Below are 22,109 nucleotides of genomic sequence, written 5' to 3'. Positions count from 1 at the left end.
CTCATATAAAGATGCCAGCAAATAGTTACACGACTCTCCTCACAGTACAACATCAACGGAGTTTGGCATCCCCAACGGCCTGGATGAAAACACTTGGGAAAGTTGTTATGTCATAGATAGTCCCAGATATGATGAGTTTTATGTATAGATTGTATATATATTTTTAAAAAACCTGTTATAAAAAATACACATCACTCAATTTTATAAGCTGACACTTATGAAATATGATACAGGTTGTAAAAGTAAGATAATTAAATGTTTGCCTTACTAAAAATAGGAAGTTTTTTCTCTCCTATTGTTGATCTAATTACGATGGAGGTGACAGATCTATTGTCGCAGGTGCTATGTGAACTTTTTGCTTGGTGCACTCTGTTGACCTCGTCTCTGCTGTCCCCTACTGGCGGAGAGGAAAGCCTCCAGTTTGCATGACAAGTGGTGAAGGAAATGAGATAATCTCTCTCACTCTCTTGCCTTTCTCTCACTGACACGGTTCTTAAATTGTTTGATGTTGTTTTTCCTGATCCAGGTTGCCCCGGCAACGACTCTACTGTGAGCGGTGACCGCACGGCAGGGGGCGGAGCTGTTAGGTGAGAAGCCTGTCAAGTCACACACACACATTGATATAGGTATAAGGATAAACACGAACAGACAAAATACTCACACAATATCTATTCAGGCATAAATTTATCAGTACAAAGACACACACACTCTTTTTCACACACACAGGAGCACAGCAGAATTTATTCAGACCTCAGGATCAAAACATCAAACACAACGAAAGACCAGACGGGGTGAACTCGAGCGCAGCAAATCAATCACGCAGAGCCTTCTCTTTGGTGGTGGCTACGAGCCCAGGCAGGTCCCCCTCTGACAACCTGTGGTCTATAATCATCCCTCCAGCTGTTTATACCCAGGCATTTGACCTCTAACCTCTGATACTTACACCTTTCATAATGACACTCAGCCACGCTAGAGTTCAACAGTGCTGAGAATAATGAGCGGGGGGGCATGTGCCTCGCACATAAAGTCCAACATGATTTACTTATTTGACATAACTTGCGTGTTTGGGTAACTGAATATTTTTGGATGGTAATTATATATGTAATGCAGTGAAAACTGTGAATTTGGTTGCCTCACCTGGTTGGTATTCAGAGGGATACAGTGGTGAGGCCCAACTTTTAGGGGGATTATATGTGATTTAGCACCCTCTGCTGGTGGAGAGGCTTCACTTCAGGTAGCAGGAGGAATACAGGGTGGTTAAAAAAATTAGCTTTAACCGTTTATTTGTCCAAAGTTTTTCTTATCAGCAGAGGTGCTACTGAGGCAATCTGGGTTGTAAGAGGGAGGAGAGGAGTATTACATGTCCACAATCCACACAAAAATCTTCCCTGGTCATTTTGGGATTCGATTACCTTAAGTCTATCTGTTTTCTGCTTATGGCATCAATGTTTTAAAATTCTCTGGCTGCTTTAAACATGCTCTATTTGATATCCAGAGCATTAATATAGCAGCTAACATCTATTTACTATGTCGAAGAAATAGAGGAGTAATGTCCACCTAAGCAGAGAATGAAGTGACTCTCCTTCTGTGTCTGTCGTAATCTGAATTTCTCCTTGCTTTGTTGACATACCCGGGCCGGCAGCGCGTGCCTTTTAGTGCATGTTCCTGCATGTGAGCGTGCCCTACCGGCTAGCTCACGGCCGCCGCTCTGCACTGCTCTCATACGGCGGTTACAGCTGATAACGCCGTCCCGACTGACGGTGCTGTTGCAGAGGCGTAGCACCTACCTTCCAGTTCCCCCCCAGGTTAACACGGTTAGCTCTGTCGGTAGTGTTGCTGTTGTTTTCACTGAAAATATACATGCAGGTCTCATCTCTCCCTATTTGGCCAACATCAAAATTCCCTTGATCAAGACATTAGAGCCCCAGTTGATCTAATCAAGCTGTATACATTGTGCACGACTACAAGAAACCATCAGTGAGCATGGTCTCAACTGTGCTCCCATAAGTATATAAATGTATGTGCGGATTTCCCTTTACCGTGCTTTCATCAGAACAAGTAATGTTTATTACATCTTTGAAACTTGATGATCCGTTAACTAAAAGAAAATTCCATTCTAGATTTAGACAAACCTTTATTGAGCAGCGAGTCCTTGTTGGCAACTGCTTCACAGTAAAAAAGAAACCTTTCAATCAGCCTTCCTTCTTTATGTCTCTTGTTTCTGGTCAACTCCTAAGTGAAAGTATGAGAATATGTGCGACCCTTATTCCCCTGAAACGTTTCCTTCAGGCCATTAATCTGATTAAAAATATGTTCACAGTCAACTTGCCTGATAATATGAGTTACAAAAGTAATTTAAAAAGTGATTCTTTGTCTCCCTGGACCTTTCCCAATGCATACATCCATTTTATCCTTTCAATTTAAAACTGTCTACAACCTTGTACATGTACTGTCGAAAGATTGGATGTCTTACATATTTAACCTCTCTTTGATTATATCTAGATGAACATTTGTGGTAAATGTTTTTTTGTTTATCATGCTTGAACTTGAGTTAATTGTACAATCTCAGAAAAATACATCAGACATTACTGTTTTTGTCCAACAGTACAGGATTGGGATTGTAATCCTCATGAATCTCATGAATTAGTTTCTGAAGATGCCTCAGAGTAGAGAATAGCTGCAGAGCTCAGACTTGAGGGTTTGGATACTGCAGGCAGGTACAGGGGAGGCCTACTGTATGCGGGTCCAACGCCCTGCAGGCAAACTGTCAGTGGCAGCAGAGCTTCCACGGGCAGACTCGGGAACAGGAAGAGATGTAGACGATAAAGTTCATCGTTTGAAGTGGTTCAGCTCAGAGGCTCAGACATAAAGGCAGACACTGCATCTCTCTCAATCTATGCCCTGCACACTCACACCACAGCATGTGAAAAGCAGCCAGACAGTGCTTCCAGTGGTTAAGAGAGTCCAATTTCTTGAATTTTCTTTCCATCTCTCTGTTTTACTGTCTGTTGCAGTGTCAAAGATGCAAGCAAGGCTCCACTTGCCCAGTTCGTCCCATCTGCGTGGTTAGGGATTATTTATATGTTGGCACTTTGACCACCAGCATCCTTTATCAACAAAGAAACAAAGAGTCAAGTTCGGTGTCTGTTTTGCTGGGTTTGAGTGACCGTTACTGCGGGTGGGATGTCAAAGGTCAGGTGCTGAGCAGGAGATCTCCTTGTCCGGAGCCCCACTCGACAAAATCCATTTCTCCGCTGGAATGAGGAGGACTGTCCAGGGAGATGCCCCGCCGCTCCCCAAACACCTTCTCCTGCAGCTCAATTATGTCATTGCGGATGTCCGCCATCATTAGCAGAAGGAAGTCGAAGGAGCCGGGCGGACCCTGGGGACATAGGACGAAGGGAGGAATGGATTAAGATGACATTTTTCACTAAGTTTGACAATCAGTAAACTGGGTTTCCTTTTGGGAAGAGAGAGCCCCAATAACCCTTTTTCACAGCATACATGTTGGCATGTCAAACTGCTAATATTAAAAACAACTATATTCTATTTAGGTGAGTTAGTTCAAGGGTCCTTGTATTGTGCGTACTGGCTCCCTGTCATGGCTTACTGGGACACTACTGAGTCATCGTTAATTACATTTGTCTTGTGTGTTTCCTGCTACGACAAGTTAAAAGCTGCAGTCCCTCACTGATTACACTAATTACTACATCTGCTTCAAACATGAAAATAAAATGAGATGAAAGCTCTTGATCCAGGAGAGAAAACCTGGCCACTACGGCTGCAAAATGCAATAATTAAAACATAGTTAAATTACAGATACATTGTGCATAAACAGAACTGTTTTTGGCTTCAAGAAATTATTGTTATGGTGACTATTAATAGAATGATGCAATTTGTAGATAAAAAATCCACAGAACAAGGTCAAGTTTCAATGTATAAAGACAATTAACCCCTCCTCAAAGCTTTAAAAATGTGGATTTACAATGTGTTTTCAGTCTAAATTAACTTACAGGTGGACCTATGGGTCCTGGAGCTCCTCTGTCACCCTGTAGATGAGAAACGGCACAAATTAACCCATTGTCAACAGACACACTTTCAAAAGCTGTACAATCTGCACAGCAGAAAATAAATTGGTTCAGATAAATTAAGAACATTTTGTTCTATAAGTGTCCTGAACACCATTCAATTGGATGTCAAGCAGGTTAAAACCGGATTATTATTGGACTAACAGTGTTTTTAGTGTACATATAATCATTATGTCAACGTATTTTTGTAAAGAAGAAACAAAGAAACCAGAAACATGGCAGAGCGAGCTGCTCAGAACTGCATGTAGTTAGATTTTATAACCTCAGAGCAGCCAATGTCATGCCTTTAGTGGACTCCATTCACTCAGTGACAGTAGTATGTAGACACTAGCTGACAACAGTGTAGCTCCACACATGCATACACAGACACATGTAAAGACAAGGGCTCTTCTCATTCCTCTATTGAGTGCCTCCTCGTCTCCTCTCAACGTACCATTTTGAAGGATTTCTCAATTCTTAAAATGCATCTCGAGGGGAGAGGAGTGAGGAGAGAGAGGAGGCTTGCCAGAGGAGCTATGAGCAAGGATGCACAGGTGTATCCTTTGCGGAAGTCTTTCGGCACCCGTGACGTATAAAAGCGGCTTGACAATGGACAGGTGATGCAGCTGTGCCCGAGTCATATTTAATTGACGTCGTTTTGAAATTACGGCTCAGAAGCATCGTTAAATGCCTGTTGCCTCGACTCCTCTCTCCTCGGGTCTCTTCCTTGCCTCCACTGCTTGCATGTCATGTTGGAGGGACTAAGACGAGAGGAGAGGAGGCGAGGGAAGGAATCAAAGAAATGAGAAGAGGGGAATCATTCAAATCACATAAGAGGAAAATAAAGATGAAATAATGACCTTTAGTCCATCTCTTCCTGTTGCCCCAGGGGGTCCCTGTATGAATGATAAGACACATTTGAGAAGGTTTGTCAAGCTAATAAGTCACAGTGGATATACTTATACACAGTTGTTCACGTAAAACCAGTGGCACCAAACCCACATTCGTCAGACTTGCTGACACATTGGATCATTAGACACACTGAGGATGTGACCTCCAGGTTTTGAGATGTGATGTCCTGAAGTAGAGGCTCCCGTGGGAAATAAACTGAAAAAACTCCTACTTTATGGAATAGTTGTTTCCTTACCACTGGCCCCCTGCGGCCTCTTTTCATCTGCTTCAAGTCAGGTTCTGGACCCAAGGGTCCCATGTTTCCCCGTGGACCCCGAGGGCCAGGCGGGCCCCTGTCCCCTGGGTCCCCTCTCTTCCCCGGTTCTCCTGGGTGCCCTGGTGAGGACAGATGGACACAGCGATAAAGAGATCTATTTAAAATGGGCTAGTCATTAGCATCAGAGTGATGAACTGTAGAGCATTTATTTATTTCTAAGCTCCTCAGAAAGGTCATTCAAAACCAACTTGCTTTGCATTTACTTTCATTTTTACTACTTTAATGTTATATCAGCCTGTTTGCACGAAAAGGCGTATAAACGCCACGATAGTGCACTAGGTGTTTAGTGTTATGGAGGGTGGATGGGCCCAAGAAACACTGGAGTTTTAACCAGGAGACCCGTGTTCAAGACCGTTGTTGACCTGTGTTTTGTTTTGTAAATTACGTTAGTGATGTTTGTCACGTTTTTTTATTGACGTTTATGACGTGCTTTAATTAGTTGTTTCTACGGGTTTTACTTATTTTAAGCCCAAGCATGATGTTTTTCCCTTACCCCAACTAAGTGTTTTTCTTGTGTAGAGAATTTTTATTTATTTGACTTTTTTCCCAGCACATTTTTATTTTATAAAGCTTCCTCTTTCTCTGTCTCTTTACCCTCTTCCTTTTTGTTATTCTAACAACTATAATTCATGACTGCATTAATCACAAACTCTCCCTGTGCACATATCTGGAGCCTGCAGTGAATTTAACTTTTCCAACCTTACAGTTACCGTATATCAACATTACCTGGGACCCCAGGAGCTCCTGGAAGGCCGTGTAGACCAGGAAGACAAGGGCTGTCAGGACTTTTTCCTGTCCTCCCCAGAGATGGCTTATCACTGTTGTTTGCGAGGCCAGGTACCTACAAACACACACACACACACACATAGGAAAGATTATGTAGGCCAATTAGAGGAAAAGCAAGGCAGCATGTGCAGTTCCCCATTATTATTGCATAATGTCAACCTTAAATCTAAACATCTATTTTTCAGTCTCCTATATGCCGAACATGTTGACACACTGGTTGTAGTATGTTTGGTTCAGTTTGAGGTGGTCTCTGTTACCTGGTTGGGTGACTGTGTGTTGCCCAGCCTTAGTTTGAGCTGCAGCAGACTAGTTTTCATGTTCATAAAATCTTGACAGGTGAACGAGCAGGTACCAGCACTCATCAGGGTGTCTGACTTCCCCGATGAACTCACTGCAAGACAAAAAATTTTTTTTTTCAAGCACACATTCTGAGTTTGCTCCTGAATTTCCATCCAGACGCTGTAAATCTCAACTGAAACATTATAAACTCACAGTTGTGTACAGGGATGCAGGAGCGTTGGTCCGGTGCGAGTATGTAGCCAGTGTGACAGCGACACAGGAAGCTGCCCACCGTGTTCACACACTCATGGTCACACATGCTGCTGCTGTCTGGGAGCTCACACTCATCAATGTCTGTATGTATGCGTGAAGGAGGAGAAGGAGAGAAAAAAATGTTAATGATTACAAAGAAAATCTGAAAGAAATCTCACAAAACAGGAGGAGAGCGCTGTTTTCCAGTTAAAAATCCTGAAAAATCTCCTCTAACATGTTAAAAAGAAGCAAAAAGGAAGTTATTTGTTTGAGGAACCTCTTTTAAAATGCAAGTGGCTCACTATGTGATGAAGTGGGTGAGAAAATAAAACTCATGACAGTAAAAGACATGACAGTCAAAAGTATTGAGCCGGGAGATATGAGAAGGTGTGAGTGTACTGCTGACCCAGACAGTAAGGAGATTTGTGGTTGCGGTGTCTCTCTCGGTCGAAGCGATAGCCGGGGTAACATGTGCAGACGACTCGTCCAAAGTTATCAGTACACTGCTGCTCGCAGGGCGACGCTGCACACACATCCACACCTACAGAGAGAGAAATGACACAGAGAGTATGTGTACTTATTTATTACAGGATCGCTGTCTGAAAACCAACATTACTGTAATAATCACCCAGGAGCACTAGTCTTTATTACCACCTATATATATATATATATATATGTATATATATATATATATATATATATGTATATATATATATATATATATATATATATATTATATTATTTATCGATAGGCCACAGGCACCGCTGCAGTAAATATCAAGTATACAGAAAATATACAGCAAGTAATACATTGATCTCAAGACACAACATCAGACTGTGTGGTAAACTGGCGTGGTCATATATGTGCTTGTGTCTATATATATATATATAAATATACACAATATGAGTTTTCAGGCACATTCATCCTGTAAAGGCTGTTGTGTTGATGGAGGAACAGTGCCCTCTAGTGGCCGATGTGACTCACTGTTATTCTTTGGAGGCATATGCCAGGCTTTACTCCAAGTACGCTGCAGACACTAAACCTGTTTGTCAAATACTGTTCACAAGTGTTCCTGATCATGATTATGTAAGCCCAATTTTCACAATTATCAGATTGTTTTATATGGATGACCACAACAATGTGGCAGCAGTTCTCTGTGCCAAACCTGTGGGCACTTTCTTCTCCTGTTGGCTGTTATGTTATTTGTTCCAGGGCACTGCAATGTGCAAGTTATCTGATACGACTCCTTAAACATAATTACTCTAAAATGACAAAAGTCGCCCATAGGACATGCATTATCTGGACGTCTTTGGAGGTCCACATGAACAAATGTGGTCTCCAGGCTGTGTGTGTGTTTTTTTTGTGCAGCCTGTTTTAATCTAAAAACTGCTGTAGTGGAGAAATGATATCAGATTTGGAGCATGCGAATCAGATGTGAGGGCTCATGAGCCAGACTTAGAGGATAGTGTGTATGGTTTACCTACTTTCAGGTATGCACTGGCCCATCACAAACCTGAATCCGTCACAGCATTTCCTCCTGGAAAACAAAACAAAAAGTAATCAGATGTTTTATGTTTTGTACCAGAGAATTAAATTCAGAGGCACGAGAAAAAACAAATACTATATTACCACATTGACATATGTCACTACTTTGTTAAATATTTCATTAGTGTGGTCCCATAATTACAAGTTGCTAAATTAAATCAGTGATAAAAACAGATTAAACCAGCAAAATTACAAAATTACAAAATTACAGTAATGCTGAGTGGTCTTCGAGTTGCCGTGCAACAGCAAAGGTGCTGTTACCAGTGACCACCAGAGGAGACCACACCTCACCGATTTGTACAGAACACAGTGGGCAAATCTAGCAGACCTTTTATGACCAGAGTTTGGGTTTGTTGCAAGAGGAGACTGAGCCAAATGTGCATTTTGTGGAAAATGTAGTGTGTCAAATGTTTAATCTAAGCACGAGAAAAACTTTAAAGATGAGTCTGATAAAACTGTCAATCAAGAGGGCAGTGTCAAAATATTGTTTAGAAAAGTTGCATCAAAAATCTCTTACATTTCAGAGTGTATTGCCTAAACATTCACTGAATACATAAAGGAGGCTTCCATCAACAGTGCAGAGGTTTACTTTGATGGACTGCAGAATAAATAAAACATCATCAGGATTAAAGACTTGCTTCTGTACACAAGAACTGTTGAGAGGTGCATGACTGAAATGGTGGAAACTGTACACATCATAGACTGTATATAGAGTGCTACAGGAATGAGTCCTAAAACCCGGAAATGAGTTAGCATTTTAGCACTTCTAGTTCCCTCATCTGGAAGTCGATGGGTTTTTTGAATGGGATTTTAGTTAGATGAATGAAATAAGGTTAACGTTTTGTTCTACGAAATAAAATACGTCAGCAAATATCCCACTCATGAATTTTGAAGCCTGTATATGTCTTAAAAAAGGTGTTTGTCTAAATGAGACCACTAAACGTCATCACGCTGACTTGTCCGCCTTTACAGCCTCGTTGTGTATACTCACGCTCATGTGATCATGGTGTAGTTTGTTTATAGCCTAACGTTGACTTTTTACTTCTACCGATTGCATTCACACTTCAAAAATCACAGAAGTGATGTTCTTTCGTGAAGTGTATTTTGCTGAACAAAACATGTAAGTATCATAAATGTTTGTTTGACACAGAGCTTATTTCCTGGTTGGCCTACAAAAATACGTCATCCCTGGAGCACTCTATAAAGATGGACAACATGACAGCTCCCCAAAATGAAGCGAAAACATCTTGATCGCCCCCTGGGGGCTGCAGTATAGTTCATAAATCCCGCGCCCTCCATGTTAGCAGATGGGACATGGGCCAAACTAAAAAGTCAAAGTAGAATTTTTCCAAAAGAAGGTTTCAGTCATTTTAGGTTCTTATCATGCTGATGTCTGTTCAGGTGTTCATTCTTCTTATAAGTTTCGTTTTATTTAGTTATTTGATACTATAAAAAGTGGGCAAGACGTAACGATTGACTGCTGTGATTGACAGGGATCGCATGGTAAACCCAGTTAACATTTTACGTATTAGTAGCCTACAGTACATTACAACATGATAACTGAGAGAGGAACTACAACTCTATTATCATAAACAATGTCAAACTTCCAATTATAGTGTAACTATCAGTGCATGGTTGTCTTCATGTTTGTAAATTGGCGCTCATCATAGAAAAGGTTACTGACCCGTGCTACTGTATATACTGTAGCACCGCAGCCAGATTATATACAGTAGAGTTACTGCAAATACTTAAAAGCAGATTGTCACTCCAGCTGTCTGAAGGCTTCTGCTCGTTTTCACACAGTAAAAAAAGTCCACTGATACATGTAAATATAAGTGGAAGAGTAGCTGAAGTTTAGGCCCTACTTTTTCTGATTTAGCTCTATTTCTCTTCCTGCTCCTTGACCAGTACTTGAACCCTGACCAAACTAAACTACAAACTGTTACCGAAACTCAAGCGTATAACTCCTTTTACAGTCATTGCTTTTGTGATGTAAGCTCGTAACAGTTCAGTAGATGCCGTAATTTTGAAATACAGCATTGTGCAATGAATATTGGGAAACGATTTCTCCCGGAATTGATTTACCGTGTTTGGCAATGACACAGTGTCCAGCCATCCCGCAACAATCCACCACATGTTACAGACATTACAGTTGGAAAAACAGAGAGGAAATGGCTCAGAAACTGGAGCAGCACAGCCACGCAACAAATACAGCACACACACACATGCTTGGAGAAAAAGGAGAAAGAATACACGACTCCTAAAAACTGCATGCTGTTACTGGAGGGGAGTTAGCATGCTGCCTCATTCACGGCCCCCTCAAGACAACAAGTTGCTTTTATTCTCCTCCAGCCTCCATGCAGTGTAACCCTAAATCACTCTGAGATCCCCCCCTCTCCCTCCTCCTTCTCCTAAATGAAAAATAACCTATAAAACGGCGAGGCCGGCCTAAACTGATGAGATCCAGATGAGAGCAGCTTTAATCTGCAGCTTGTAGCTGGGAGTGTTGAGAGGGATGGATAAGGCCGGGCACGGAGCTGAGGTGGAGACAGGAGAGTGAAAGCTGAGATGTCACTCATCAATCAGTCATCTCGGTTGGGATAATGCATTGCAGATGCAAGTTTGCCACTAAAAAGTTTATTTCAAGTCGATCAGGTTCTGATGTGACACAAAAAGTTACCATTTCTATTCAAACACAGACTGTCAACCTTAGATGGCAAACACATAAGCCTCTTCTTAATTTTCCTCTTAATCTCTTCTGATCATTCCAATACACGGATATTTTCACAACGACATTACCATCTGGAGTGAAGCTAAGTGGTGAGTGAGAGTGGTGTGATAATGGTCGGAAAACGCTGCTTTGTTTCATGTACGTATCATAACAACGGCTTGTATATCTGCAGTCCTCGGTCTTCTGGTTTCCCTTTTTGAATGACAAATACAGATTATCACCGCCTGAGTTATTTCCTGTCACGCAGGCGTAGAACATACGTGCTAACTGGCCGTCGGCTGTCATCTTTGCAGTGCGTTCAAATGACAGTCGGCCATCATTGCCGCTAATTCTTTGATGTCGGCTTGGTGTGTATGGCCTTAATAGTTATCCATGCCTTCATATCCTCACGGATCGTCTACTGCAACTCCCTCTACTCTGGTATCTCCCAGACATCCATGTCCCACCTGCAACTCATTCAGAGCGCCGCTGCTAGTCTGCTCACTGGAACCAGAATAAGAGCCCACATCACCCCCATCCTGGCCACCCTGCACTGGCTTCCAGTTCACTACCGAATTCATTTTTAGATCCTGCTGTTTGTTTTTAAAGCTCTCAACGGCTTAGCGGCCCCCTACACATCCCTCCTCCTCAGCCCCCACTCAACTCCTAGAGCTCTCCGTTCCTCCTGGTCATCCCACGACGAAACTACAGATCCAGAGGTGATCACGCCTTTGAGGTCACGGCTCCTAAACTTTGGAACCACTTCCTCTTAGATCAAACTTTTCCCTAAGCTCTGATTTTTTTCTGGTTGTACCTATGTTCTTGCCATTTATGTTTTTACTATGCTTTATTAATTCTTATATATTGTATTGGGCGGCACGGTGCACAGCAAGAGGGTTCAAACCCGGCTTGGGGCCCTTCTGTGTGGGGTTTGCGTGTTCTCCCCGTGTTAGCGTGGGTTTTCTCCGGGTTCTCCGGCTTCCTTCCACAGTCCAAAGACATGCAGGTTAATTGTTGACTCTAAACTGCCCGTAGGTGTGAATGTGAGCGTGAATGGTTGAACTGGCGTCATTTTTCTGCACCGGAGGTTGTCGCTTGACTGAGACACGGCAGTTCTTTGAGCTAAATGCTGACATCAGCATGCTAACACCATCCGAGCTTGTGGCGTGTGTAAGCCTATGTGATGCATATGTGTGTGTGAGTATATGTGAGCTTTGCTCTTCCTTCATTGCAGGATAAAGTAGCTTTATCTCAGAGTCTTAAGCTCCCTCTCATCCTAATGTTAGTGGTAAAGCATCACAAATTTGCACATTGGTCAAACAAGCCAAAACAAACCAACTGAATCTTGCAGAGTAAACAGGAAAGATAAAGACGTGAAAGCCAGAGACAGACTCAAGACGGTGGCAAAGAGCAGAAAAACAACTCGTATCAAAGAGCCACAGAGCAGCGAAAGCCAAGTGATCTCATCGCAACACACCACACATGCACATACATGGACAGGCCGTCTGTCAGTCAGAAACGCAGCAGCCTCAGCAGCTCTCCCCTGAGTGTTTGTGATGGACAGGACGGGGAGGACGGGGCCTCTGGACAAGCAGAAGAGGGCAGAGGGGAGAGGTGACCCGTGTGTTTTTGTTTTGGAATGTGGAAGTATGTCGGTCAGACAGGCAACAGGCCCGGTCAACATGACATGACATCTAAAACACCACATTACACTCAGTGGAATCTGACTCATGTGTACATGTGTGTAGAAGTTTATCTGCTGGGAATACGAGCGTGTTTCTTTTATCAGTATATATAAATTGTAGTAGTTTTATTTTGGTATGAAAATGGACAAAAATTGAATATGAGCACAAAATATTGGCAAAATAATAGCAGCCTTTATTAAAAAATATCAGTAACCTACCTTCAAAAACCCTCAACAATCTAACGGTGTGTGTGTGTTCACATCTGCACATACAACATGTGTGTGTGAGGGCTGGGATATCATCCAGTAATTGGGTACAGCCCTTTAATGTCAGTCAGGGTTTATTAGTGAGAGCGATCTATGACGCTAGCAAGCTCCCTCTCCTCCTCTCTCCTTCTTCATGTCCTCTCGGTGCACTTTGCTTCACTCGCGCTACATTGAGTCTGTGATTTGAAACATGTCGATTTATATTCAGGCCTCTTGTTTCACGGTGCTCTCCACTGGTTCACTAGTTGTTGATATAATCTCTGTCTCTCTCTTCTCTTCTCCTCAGACTGACATGTTGTTGGCCTCCCTCTGTCCATGAAACCTGATGAGGTGTATGCCTTTTCCATCTTTATTACATTCAGAGGAGTATTTTCTGTCCCCTGCAAGGCTTGGTGAGGCCAGGAGGATTGTTCAAAGCCTTTAACAGGCACTTTTAAAATCTGTCTGATAGTTTTTTTTACAATTGGTTACATGCGTTTCTCTATACTGAGTTCACATTTTCAAGACTCTTCACACGGTTTTCTTTACCAAGATTACAACACTCCAAAATGCTACCGTAACACTGCATACATGAGGTCTGCAGCCTTCATTGTCGTCAATGTAAATAATACACAGTCTGCCAATGGTGTAACACTATTCCACTGACGTAGAGGTGGCAGTAATGTGCTAAGATGCGCATCAATGTGTAAGCAAAGGCAGGGAATAAGAAGACTGCTAGCTAATAAACCAGGCAGCAACCTCCGGCTCTGAAAAGTGAAGCCAATGCAGAAGTGCCCTAAACTGTCATTCTTTCTAATAGCCAGCAGGGGGCGACTCCTCTGGTTGCAAAAAGAAGTCTGATTGTATAGAAGTCTATGAGAAAACAAGCCTACTTCTCACTTGATTTATTACCTGTGTAAACATTGTAAACATCAATCGCTAGTTTCAAGTCTTTTTCAATACAGCATGATGTTCATTTAGTAAATTATGATCCCATTTAGAGTCAAATAGACCATAAAGCAGGGTATGCTTTAGGGCGTGGCTACTTTGTGATTGACAGGCTGCTACCACGGAAACAGTGTGTTTTCAGTTCACGAAAGTTAATTGGAACATTTTGGGCACCTAGCTTTCGTTTGTACTTAGCTCAACCCTCTCATGTCACTTCTGGTTGCAAAAAAACAACATGGTGACGGCCAATAGCCTATGCCGAACTCGAGGCTTCAAAACATACACTACGTCCACTTCTTATATACAGTCTATGTAACAAACATTCAGACAAAGAAAAATCAGCTTTGCCAATGTTTTATGTGACACACGATGAGTTTTTGTGCAAAACAATGAATGTAATCATGACATTTGTTTGTTTACAAGAAAACCTTTGAGCTTGTAGTTTACATGAATTTGTTTCTGCGTGAAATTGATTCTATCTAACTATTTATCTCTGAGGTTGGAGTACAGGGTTAGCCAACCAGCACAACTCTCCACAAAGCAGTATATGGCCACATGAGGGACTGAATTGAAAGCCTTGTACTAAATGGTGGACATGAAACATAATATTGTTAGTAAGGAGGTGTTGTTGACAGTCTATCTGTTCTGTATTGTACTTATGTCAGTTTATGGTCCTGTAGCTTGTATCTACTGCCTTGTATAGGCTGACCTGCAGTATTGACTCTTCTGGCTTTGTAAGCCCATATTAAAAATTAGTAGCAATCTGCATATGTTTCACAGCTGCTTTGCTCTGCATTAAGAAAAAAACTTGGATGACAGAAAGGTTTGGAGAGGATTTGGACATCCTGTCTTGGCTTTTGCTGACACACTGTCAATGTGGATATCATTAACTGTGACTGCTGGCTGCTGTTTTTGACAGCTTGTGTACCCAGAGCGCGATAAGTTACAATAAACAAAGAACTGGAACTATAATGGACATAACATAACTCATACCAAGCCATAAGAAAGGCCTTGATTGGCTCTGATGCAGATCTTGCAGAGGGAGAAAATCTCTAGTGAGCAGTGACATTATTCTTCCTGATGTTTGGGAGCAGGATAAAAACATATTAGCCACCCCTGACAGGCCTCTGACATGGCCCGACTGTGTGTCTTGCTGGTGGCTAATGCAACCTCTAGCATATGATTACGACTCCATATTGAGTCCGCATGCCACACTGGCCTGAGCCAATTCAAAGCATCCCAAACTCCACCCCTGTCCATCCTCCTCTTTAGTCTTTGGGTACCAACTTTCTCTCATCAGTCCCCCCCTGTGTTGGTGGTGGCTGACCCAGCAGCTACCTTCCCAGTGAGGGATGCAGGCACGATCCCAGTCTGCTGCGGCAGCCGCTGCCAAAATCAGCACGGCAGCAGTGGAAGAAACACCGAGACAGGATCCAGAGGTAGGCCTGGGCCTGGATCACTTTACACTGAAGATTATGTACTTTAGCGAGGGGTCTCCTTCCAGGGGGGGAACGCTCGCTGTTATGGTTTCCCATCCTGAGTTACTGTGATTTATTTGTGCATTCGCAGGCAGGAATGCGCTACAAAGACAGGATATTCATTATAGCACCCTGAGAAAACCCCACTACCTCCCCAAGTCCCCAGCCCAGATAGTGCAGGGGTCCTGAGAGCAGGGTACAGTATGGATGATGCTCTCCATAGACGATGCCGTCACTATGCATTATGAGTCCAACACCCATTACAGAGTGTCGTTCTCTTAGTTTGTAGGTAGAGTTTCTACATGCGAGGGAGATTATGCTTCAGTATCCATCTCCTCTGATGTCTTCTGAAATAAATCACCTGTGTATCGCCTCAGATTGAAAAAATGTGGGATGATCTGGATGTTAAGATAACGGGGGAGGAAATGAGTAAGAAAATGAGGGAGGAGGACATTGACAGGAGGAGGAGGATGGTTAAAAGACAGGGATGAAGGTTGTTGTCAGCTTCGAGTTTCCCTCTTGGGACTCCGGTTGGGAGGAATTCAGGAAGTGGAGCTCAGTGGAGGTCAATGGCCTCTTGACACGCCAGGACAGGAGACCGGCCATGTGTGTGTATACGTGTGTCCTGTCAGTTTGATGGATGCCTCTTACTGATGTGGCTTATACGTGTTACAATTACAGCATGCTGTATTCATCAACTGTGCTGTAATTGATTTATTTGCTCTGCAAACCCACGCAGCAGCGAGCAGTTCAGAGATTTGGCCGGTCGTGTTATGTGTGATGGTGTGATGATGGATCACGCTGAAACACATTAGCATGATGAGACCAACAATAAAACACATCTGTGGAGGAGTGCCAAGTCCTTTCTTTATATATATATAGTCTTTTGGGAGTCATTTCGGATGTTGAGCTTTTTTTGTTTTTGTCTCTTCAAGGTGGGATTTTAAGGGATTTCTTTATAGGGTGTTGTGTAAGCCATTTGTGTGTTTCTTAAATCCCCCGTGAAAGCACGTTTATACTACTTTATAAGAAGGCTGAACTAATTTGTACTTTTCCACCAATTTGTCTCAAATGTTTATATTAAAAATGTCCTAAACTCCCCCAAATCCTCTCGTGATCTCGGAGGTTCGGTCTCCAAATTAAACAAAACCAGCCTCTACATCACCACCCTCCTAAAGGTGTGAAGGTGTTGCGCGCACAGCCACATGTACAGCTCTTTTAGTGTTGCGTGTGTGTGTGTGTATTCTTTTTGAAACTCTTGTGAGTATACATATGTGAAGGTGTTAGTGTGGCGAGCGTGAGCACCTCCTCTCTGTTTATATGAACTGCCAGCCCACTTCCAGGACCCGGGCCTCGGGGGAAACATCAGAGCTCTGGTCTAACAGAGGAAGCTTTGACTGGGAGCACAGGAGGTCTGAACCACTTCCACCAGAAGACAGCCTGACCTGCTCTCCTCCTCCTCCTCCTCCTCCTCCTCCTTCTTCCCTCTGTTATGCCTCACCTCTCCCCACTCGCCTCATCTTTCCATCATTTCTCCCATCGGACCCCCTCTTTAAAAACACCCTTTAACCTTTCATTGCCTACTCTAATTTACCCGCTGTCAATATTGCAGGACCACAGAAATATAATCAGACAAGCAATGGAAATTCCAAAATTACAACAAGCAGTTGTCAACTATTAGCAAGAAAGCAAATAAGTGTATTTCCTGAAATGTCAAACTATTCCTTCCAGATGTGAGAAACAAGTTTCATCATATCAAATATTAATTATTAGATATGGCCCCCATGGCTTGGGGGGGTTGAAACGGCGACCATGGGCCACGGCATCCCTGATTCGAGGTCCGGCTGGGGACCTTTGTTGCATCTCCCACTCCCTCATTTCCTGTCATGTCTCCACTGGCATTATCTGGTGAAGGGTTGAATTTTAAAATTTTAAGAAAATGGTTGGTTTGTCAGAAACACCTTAACCTCAGGATCCTGTGTTATATCCATAGACTGTAGAAGTGGACATAGTCTCCGTGACGTCACCGATTGGTTTGTGGACTGACATTTTGAAGCCTCGAGTTCGGCATTTTGGCCGTCGCCATATTGTTTTCTTGCAACCAGAAGTGAAGGGAAGGTGCAGCTAAATACAACCGAACGTGGATATTTTCAGGTGATCAAAAAGGTTATAATTAACTTTCATGAACTGAAAACAGACTGTGAAGGGATTAAAGTTCTAAGACGAAAACACGGACAACTCCCAGACCGGACAACGCCGTGGTAGCGACCTGTCAGTCACAAGGTAGCTACGGCCTAAAGCAGTGGTTCTCAACCAGTGTGCCGCAGCGCACACTGGCTCTCAACATTGGTTGAGAACCAATATCCCTCTCTGGGATATTGTGAGGTGTGCCTCGGAAATGTTTTGACAATCACAAGTGTGCCTTCAGTTGCAAAAGGTTGAGAACTCCTGCCCTAAAGCATCCCCTGCTTTATGGTCTATTTGACTCTAAATGGGACCATAATTTACTAAATGAACATCATGCTGTATTGAAGAAGACTTGAAACTAGAGATTGAGACCATAAACTCATGTTTACAATGTTTACTAAGGTAATAAATCAAGAGAGAAGTAGGCTCATTTTCTCATAGACTTCTATACAATCAGACTTTGTTTAAGTTTAAGGCACTTCTACATTGGCATCACTTCTCAGACCCGGAGGTCGCCCACTGGTTGCAATCTGCAACCTCACCCCAAGATGCCACCAACTCCTACACACTGCACCTTTAAAACTTTTAGACTATCCCTATTGGCCAAGAGGAATTATTTTTCTTCTCATCCTGTGTATTGTAGCTTGTTTAGCTAGCTCATTTTGGGAAATCTGCTTATTTTACAGGGAGTTTCATGCTGTAGCTGTAGATATTTTTGGCAAACAAGAGTTTTTCCATGTGTTCAGCAATTCCGAGCAGCATCTCTGCCTATAGCTTGGGTTGCCAGGTACAGTTTTGTTATAGGTTTCTGTACAGGTATAATGGCACTAAACCTGGCAACCTCATGTGATGACAAGTTCAGGATGCTGCACATAGTCACTGCCCACAACTGTTGTTCACAGCACATAATTCTCCCTATAAGCACAAACTGCCATTTTTACATGTGGGTTTATGTACGGATTAAACCAACAAGATAAAAATGTGTTAATCAGTGAGTTTTGGGGGTGCTAATGGGCCTTTTCTTCACTTTGGACACAGCAAAGCTGTTAGCTAAACATGTCCCAATTACCCCAAAAATAATGAACCATTTCTCTAATAGCCAGTGACATCCATATGATGAGTAGCAAAGAAAATGAGTGTAATCATAAAACTGTTTTATTTAAAGTGTGTGAGACCAGACCCCTTTCTTCCTGTTCGCTGTTCCGTTATAAACAAAACCTCACATACCACAGACCAGATTTCCTAAATGATTGAGTATGATGCAGAATCTCACCACCTCATTGTGACATTTTGTAAATTACCCCACATTCTTCAGACATGATTTCCCCACAAAACCACTGACCATGACTTTAATGAAACGTAGGCGAATGATTCATTTTCACACTTGCTTGCCAGATTTCCAAATTGGCCCATAAGTGCTACGGTTTTGGTTTGTAAGTGCTCTGCCATCAAGAGACTCCAACGTTTATAGGGCAACATGTTTATTGTTGCCTGATTTTCACTTGTTTAAAGGAAGGATTTTGTGATGTCTTGGGCTCTCCCAGTCGCCTCTGGCCTCTGAGACAGAATATGGACAGGAATATGGCATCTCTGACCCTCTGAGCTGCTTCCTGTGACAGACGAACACGCAATCTGCTCTGTCTACACTGATAATAGAGGTCTGGTATCCTGCTGTAGCGGTCGGAGAACACGTGGGGGAGGACATGTGGAGAGATTCACAGACAAGCTGTTCCCAGCTACATTTCAATGCAGACAAATGGGAGCAAATGTTTAAAATGACGCCTTAAATAAAAGGTAAATTAGGCTAGTCTCCATCAGAATGACTGAAATCAAGGCCTTCCTGTCCTGTGTAATCAAGTTTATGTATTGATCATTATTGATCTTACATGTCAGCTAAACACATTTCTCTCTGTCGGATTGACAAATATTCTACAGATGGCTTTTTAATGTATGTAACATCTGTAATGTTTTAGGCCAAAAAAGGCTTTGATTTACTGACTGGCCTGCTGATACCAGATGTTAATGCCTCCTGGCTGCCCGCATTGTGAATGTTTCTGGGAAGCCGCAGGAAATATTGCGATATCGCTTATTTACCAGGCCAATGTGTTTCCATTGTATCATTTTTGGCATCAAATATTGGCATTAAAAAAAAAAATAAGTGGATTATAACCAACCAGCTGTGGACTGGTAGAATGCATCACGTCAGTCACCAGATGTGTGTGTGACAGAGAGAGAAGCTGTCAAAAGTAACACTTACTTTTACTTGGATAATATCTTTTGTACAACGCCAATAAAATACATTTAAAGCTCAATGAGGGAAACAGTGACCAAAGTGGGATGGGTAAGCACTAGATAAGGGTGAGTGAGAGCAGCTAAGCGGCGAGGTCAGGCTAACGACAGATCGCTCATGATGATGTGTCTGGTTGAGTTTTTATGCCAGACTAAAAATACCACTGGAGGCTCAAAGTAACCCAGCAAACATTTCATCGATCCAGGGGTTGACTGCAGGTCTACCACACAACCTTTTATATGCAACCTGAACTTTACAATTGCATAATAAGCGATATAAAGTTACATAGAATTATTGTACAAATGAAGTACAAATGTTAATCTACTGTGCATGTCCTGCATCATTTGAAGAGAACTCCTGTCACTGAAGCCAACTCAAGCAGCACACGAAGAAGGCTTCTTTACACATTTATTGGTAAGTTATTTATTAATGTAGAATATTAAACTACTTTTATGCGTTCATGCAACTCTCAGAGTTATAAAAAGTGGCAGTTTTGAAACGGTGCCAGTAAATGAGAGACGTGCCCGAGGTGAGTTGCGGAGGTCAGCACAGCGCTGTGTATAAATATTGTGTATCTATTAATGTCCGTACGTCCACCGTATGAACATTATGTGCTCCGTGATTTATGGAAAGTTACAAGTGGGTTGCTGTAGTTTTTTAGTGCTAAAATGTTCAAATAACGGCACAATGCATTCTATAACCTAGCTAACCTCTGTGCTAAAAAAGCCTCATCATTCTCCACACAGCGGCTGAGTCAAGAAACAACCAGTTAAAGTGAAGTTGGACGGTAACACTGGACATTATGAGATAGTCTTTTTGATTAATTCATATATAGTTGCATGTGTATTATAATTAATATATATGTAATATGTAATTGGTTATTATTTTACATTAAAATGTTTATCTGAACAGATGTCGGGTGCAGTGATTCTTGAATATTGAGTGGTTGTGCTGAGTCCTGATGTCAACATAAGAGGTGTTTGCAAGACAGTTATTCACAAAGCATGTCAGGATATAGAAAATTAATTATTTTTAAAAGTTGAAGACTGCACATTCAGAGGACATTGAGACCTGACTTCAATTCAACTTTGGCTATAATTTTCAACCCACTGACGACGTCTAGGTTTAGACACTTTCTTTCTACCTCGAAATGTTTGCTGTGAATGGACGGAGAAGAGCAAGAAGGTCCTCTGAGTCTTCTAAATGGCCTTGATGTTGTAAACTCCCGGAGGCATTGAGAGAGTTATAACTGTTTTCAGTTGTATCTCCTCAGCTGTTACACTCCACACCTTCTCCATTTTCAATTGTGTTAAATGAGACAAAGCTCTGTGCCTACAGGAACATGCACCCCGTTGGGCTTACCGACTTCAAACAATACTGCAACAACAATGTCGTTCCAGTCTGTTGTCAATTGGCCGGCGATTTGTTTTGTTGAGGTATCGACAGTGACAGCGCAGCCATAAAGGGAGTGAAAGGAGCTAATCGAGAGCAGACTGCACGCAAAACAGAAAGAAAATTAAAAAAAAACAGCCGTTGTGCTTGTCCAGAGGGCCGTTCAGGTGCACGTTAATCAGAAAAAGATGGAAGATGATGACTGGAGTTTTTTTGTGGGGGGTCCGACTTACACAGGAAGCGTAACTTGAAGGCCTTGTAAAAGTTTTTCTCTGAGAAAATGAAGACGGAGGACGGCGTTAAGTGCTTCTCGGTGTAACGAAACAGCAAAACTCAAAGAAAGAATCTAGTGTCAACTCCAAAGTGTGAGAAACAAATGAACAGGTTGCTGTTCCCACAGCTCGGGGTTTGTTGATCGCCGTCCAAAGTATACAGAGAGAAAACGCCAAAGGGAGAAAAGAGAGTGATAGTTTGAATAGGATGCCCCTGTGGACTCCTGGATGCAGTGCAAACAATCCGTAAACGGATCGTGTTCAGTCCGAATGTGTTGCCCTCATGTGCGAGATGTTTCCACTTGATGAGAGCAGAGATTTCACCAAGTATTTTAACGTTTAGCTGGAGGCAAAAAAAGTCACTTTATCATTGATGTTTATGATGAGGACTGAGCTGAAGACAGGGCTGTCAGTACCTTATTAAAATCCTCTGGATGATAAACAGTAGACTGCTGTTAAAGGGAATTTAATCACCAGAACACACACACGCATGTAACATGTACTGTACATACCATACATGCACACACGTGTTTACGGTTTAACAAATATCCATACCGCCAGAGATCCACAAAGTAAAACTGCATCCACCCTTGTGCACACGTTTACAAGCCTAAAGGATGATCTCATTTATGTGCACCTGTGCACACACACACACGCAGACAGACACAAACACACATAAAAATATCAAATGTCCTGATATTCAATCCAGACATCTACGCAACATAACAACCTGCACATGCACCC

General features: G+C 42.4%; 1 protein-coding gene across 1 annotated transcript in view; it reads right to left on the bottom strand.

The window, feature by feature from the left end:
* Positions 1-710: 710 nt before the first annotated feature.
* The window catches only part of LOC141783951 (collagen and calcium-binding EGF domain-containing protein 1-like), a 38,185-nt gene continuing 16,786 nt past the window's right edge, over positions 711-22,109 (bottom strand). Inside the window, exons 3-11 of the mRNA XM_074661580.1 lie at positions 8,098-8,150; positions 7,019-7,153; positions 6,574-6,714; positions 6,339-6,472; positions 6,022-6,136; positions 5,215-5,354; positions 4,928-4,963; positions 4,014-4,049; positions 711-3,382 (exon numbers count right to left, since the gene is read on the bottom strand). Coding sequence (XP_074517681.1) covers positions 3,194-3,382; positions 4,014-4,049; positions 4,928-4,963; positions 5,215-5,354; positions 6,022-6,136; positions 6,339-6,472; positions 6,574-6,714; positions 7,019-7,153; positions 8,098-8,150 — 979 coding nt within the window. The 3' untranslated portion in view covers positions 711-3,193. The remainder of the gene's footprint in view (positions 3,383-4,013; positions 4,050-4,927; positions 4,964-5,214; positions 5,355-6,021; positions 6,137-6,338; positions 6,473-6,573; positions 6,715-7,018; positions 7,154-8,097; positions 8,151-22,109) is intronic.

This window comes from Sebastes fasciatus, chromosome 2, assembly GCF_043250625.1.
Source record: "Sebastes fasciatus isolate fSebFas1 chromosome 2, fSebFas1.pri, whole genome shotgun sequence".
NCBI lineage: Eukaryota > Metazoa > Chordata > Actinopteri > Perciformes > Sebastidae > Sebastes > Sebastes fasciatus.
The sequence above is the reverse complement of the archived record's forward strand: the minus strand, read 5'-3'. Positions and strand labels throughout refer to the sequence as shown.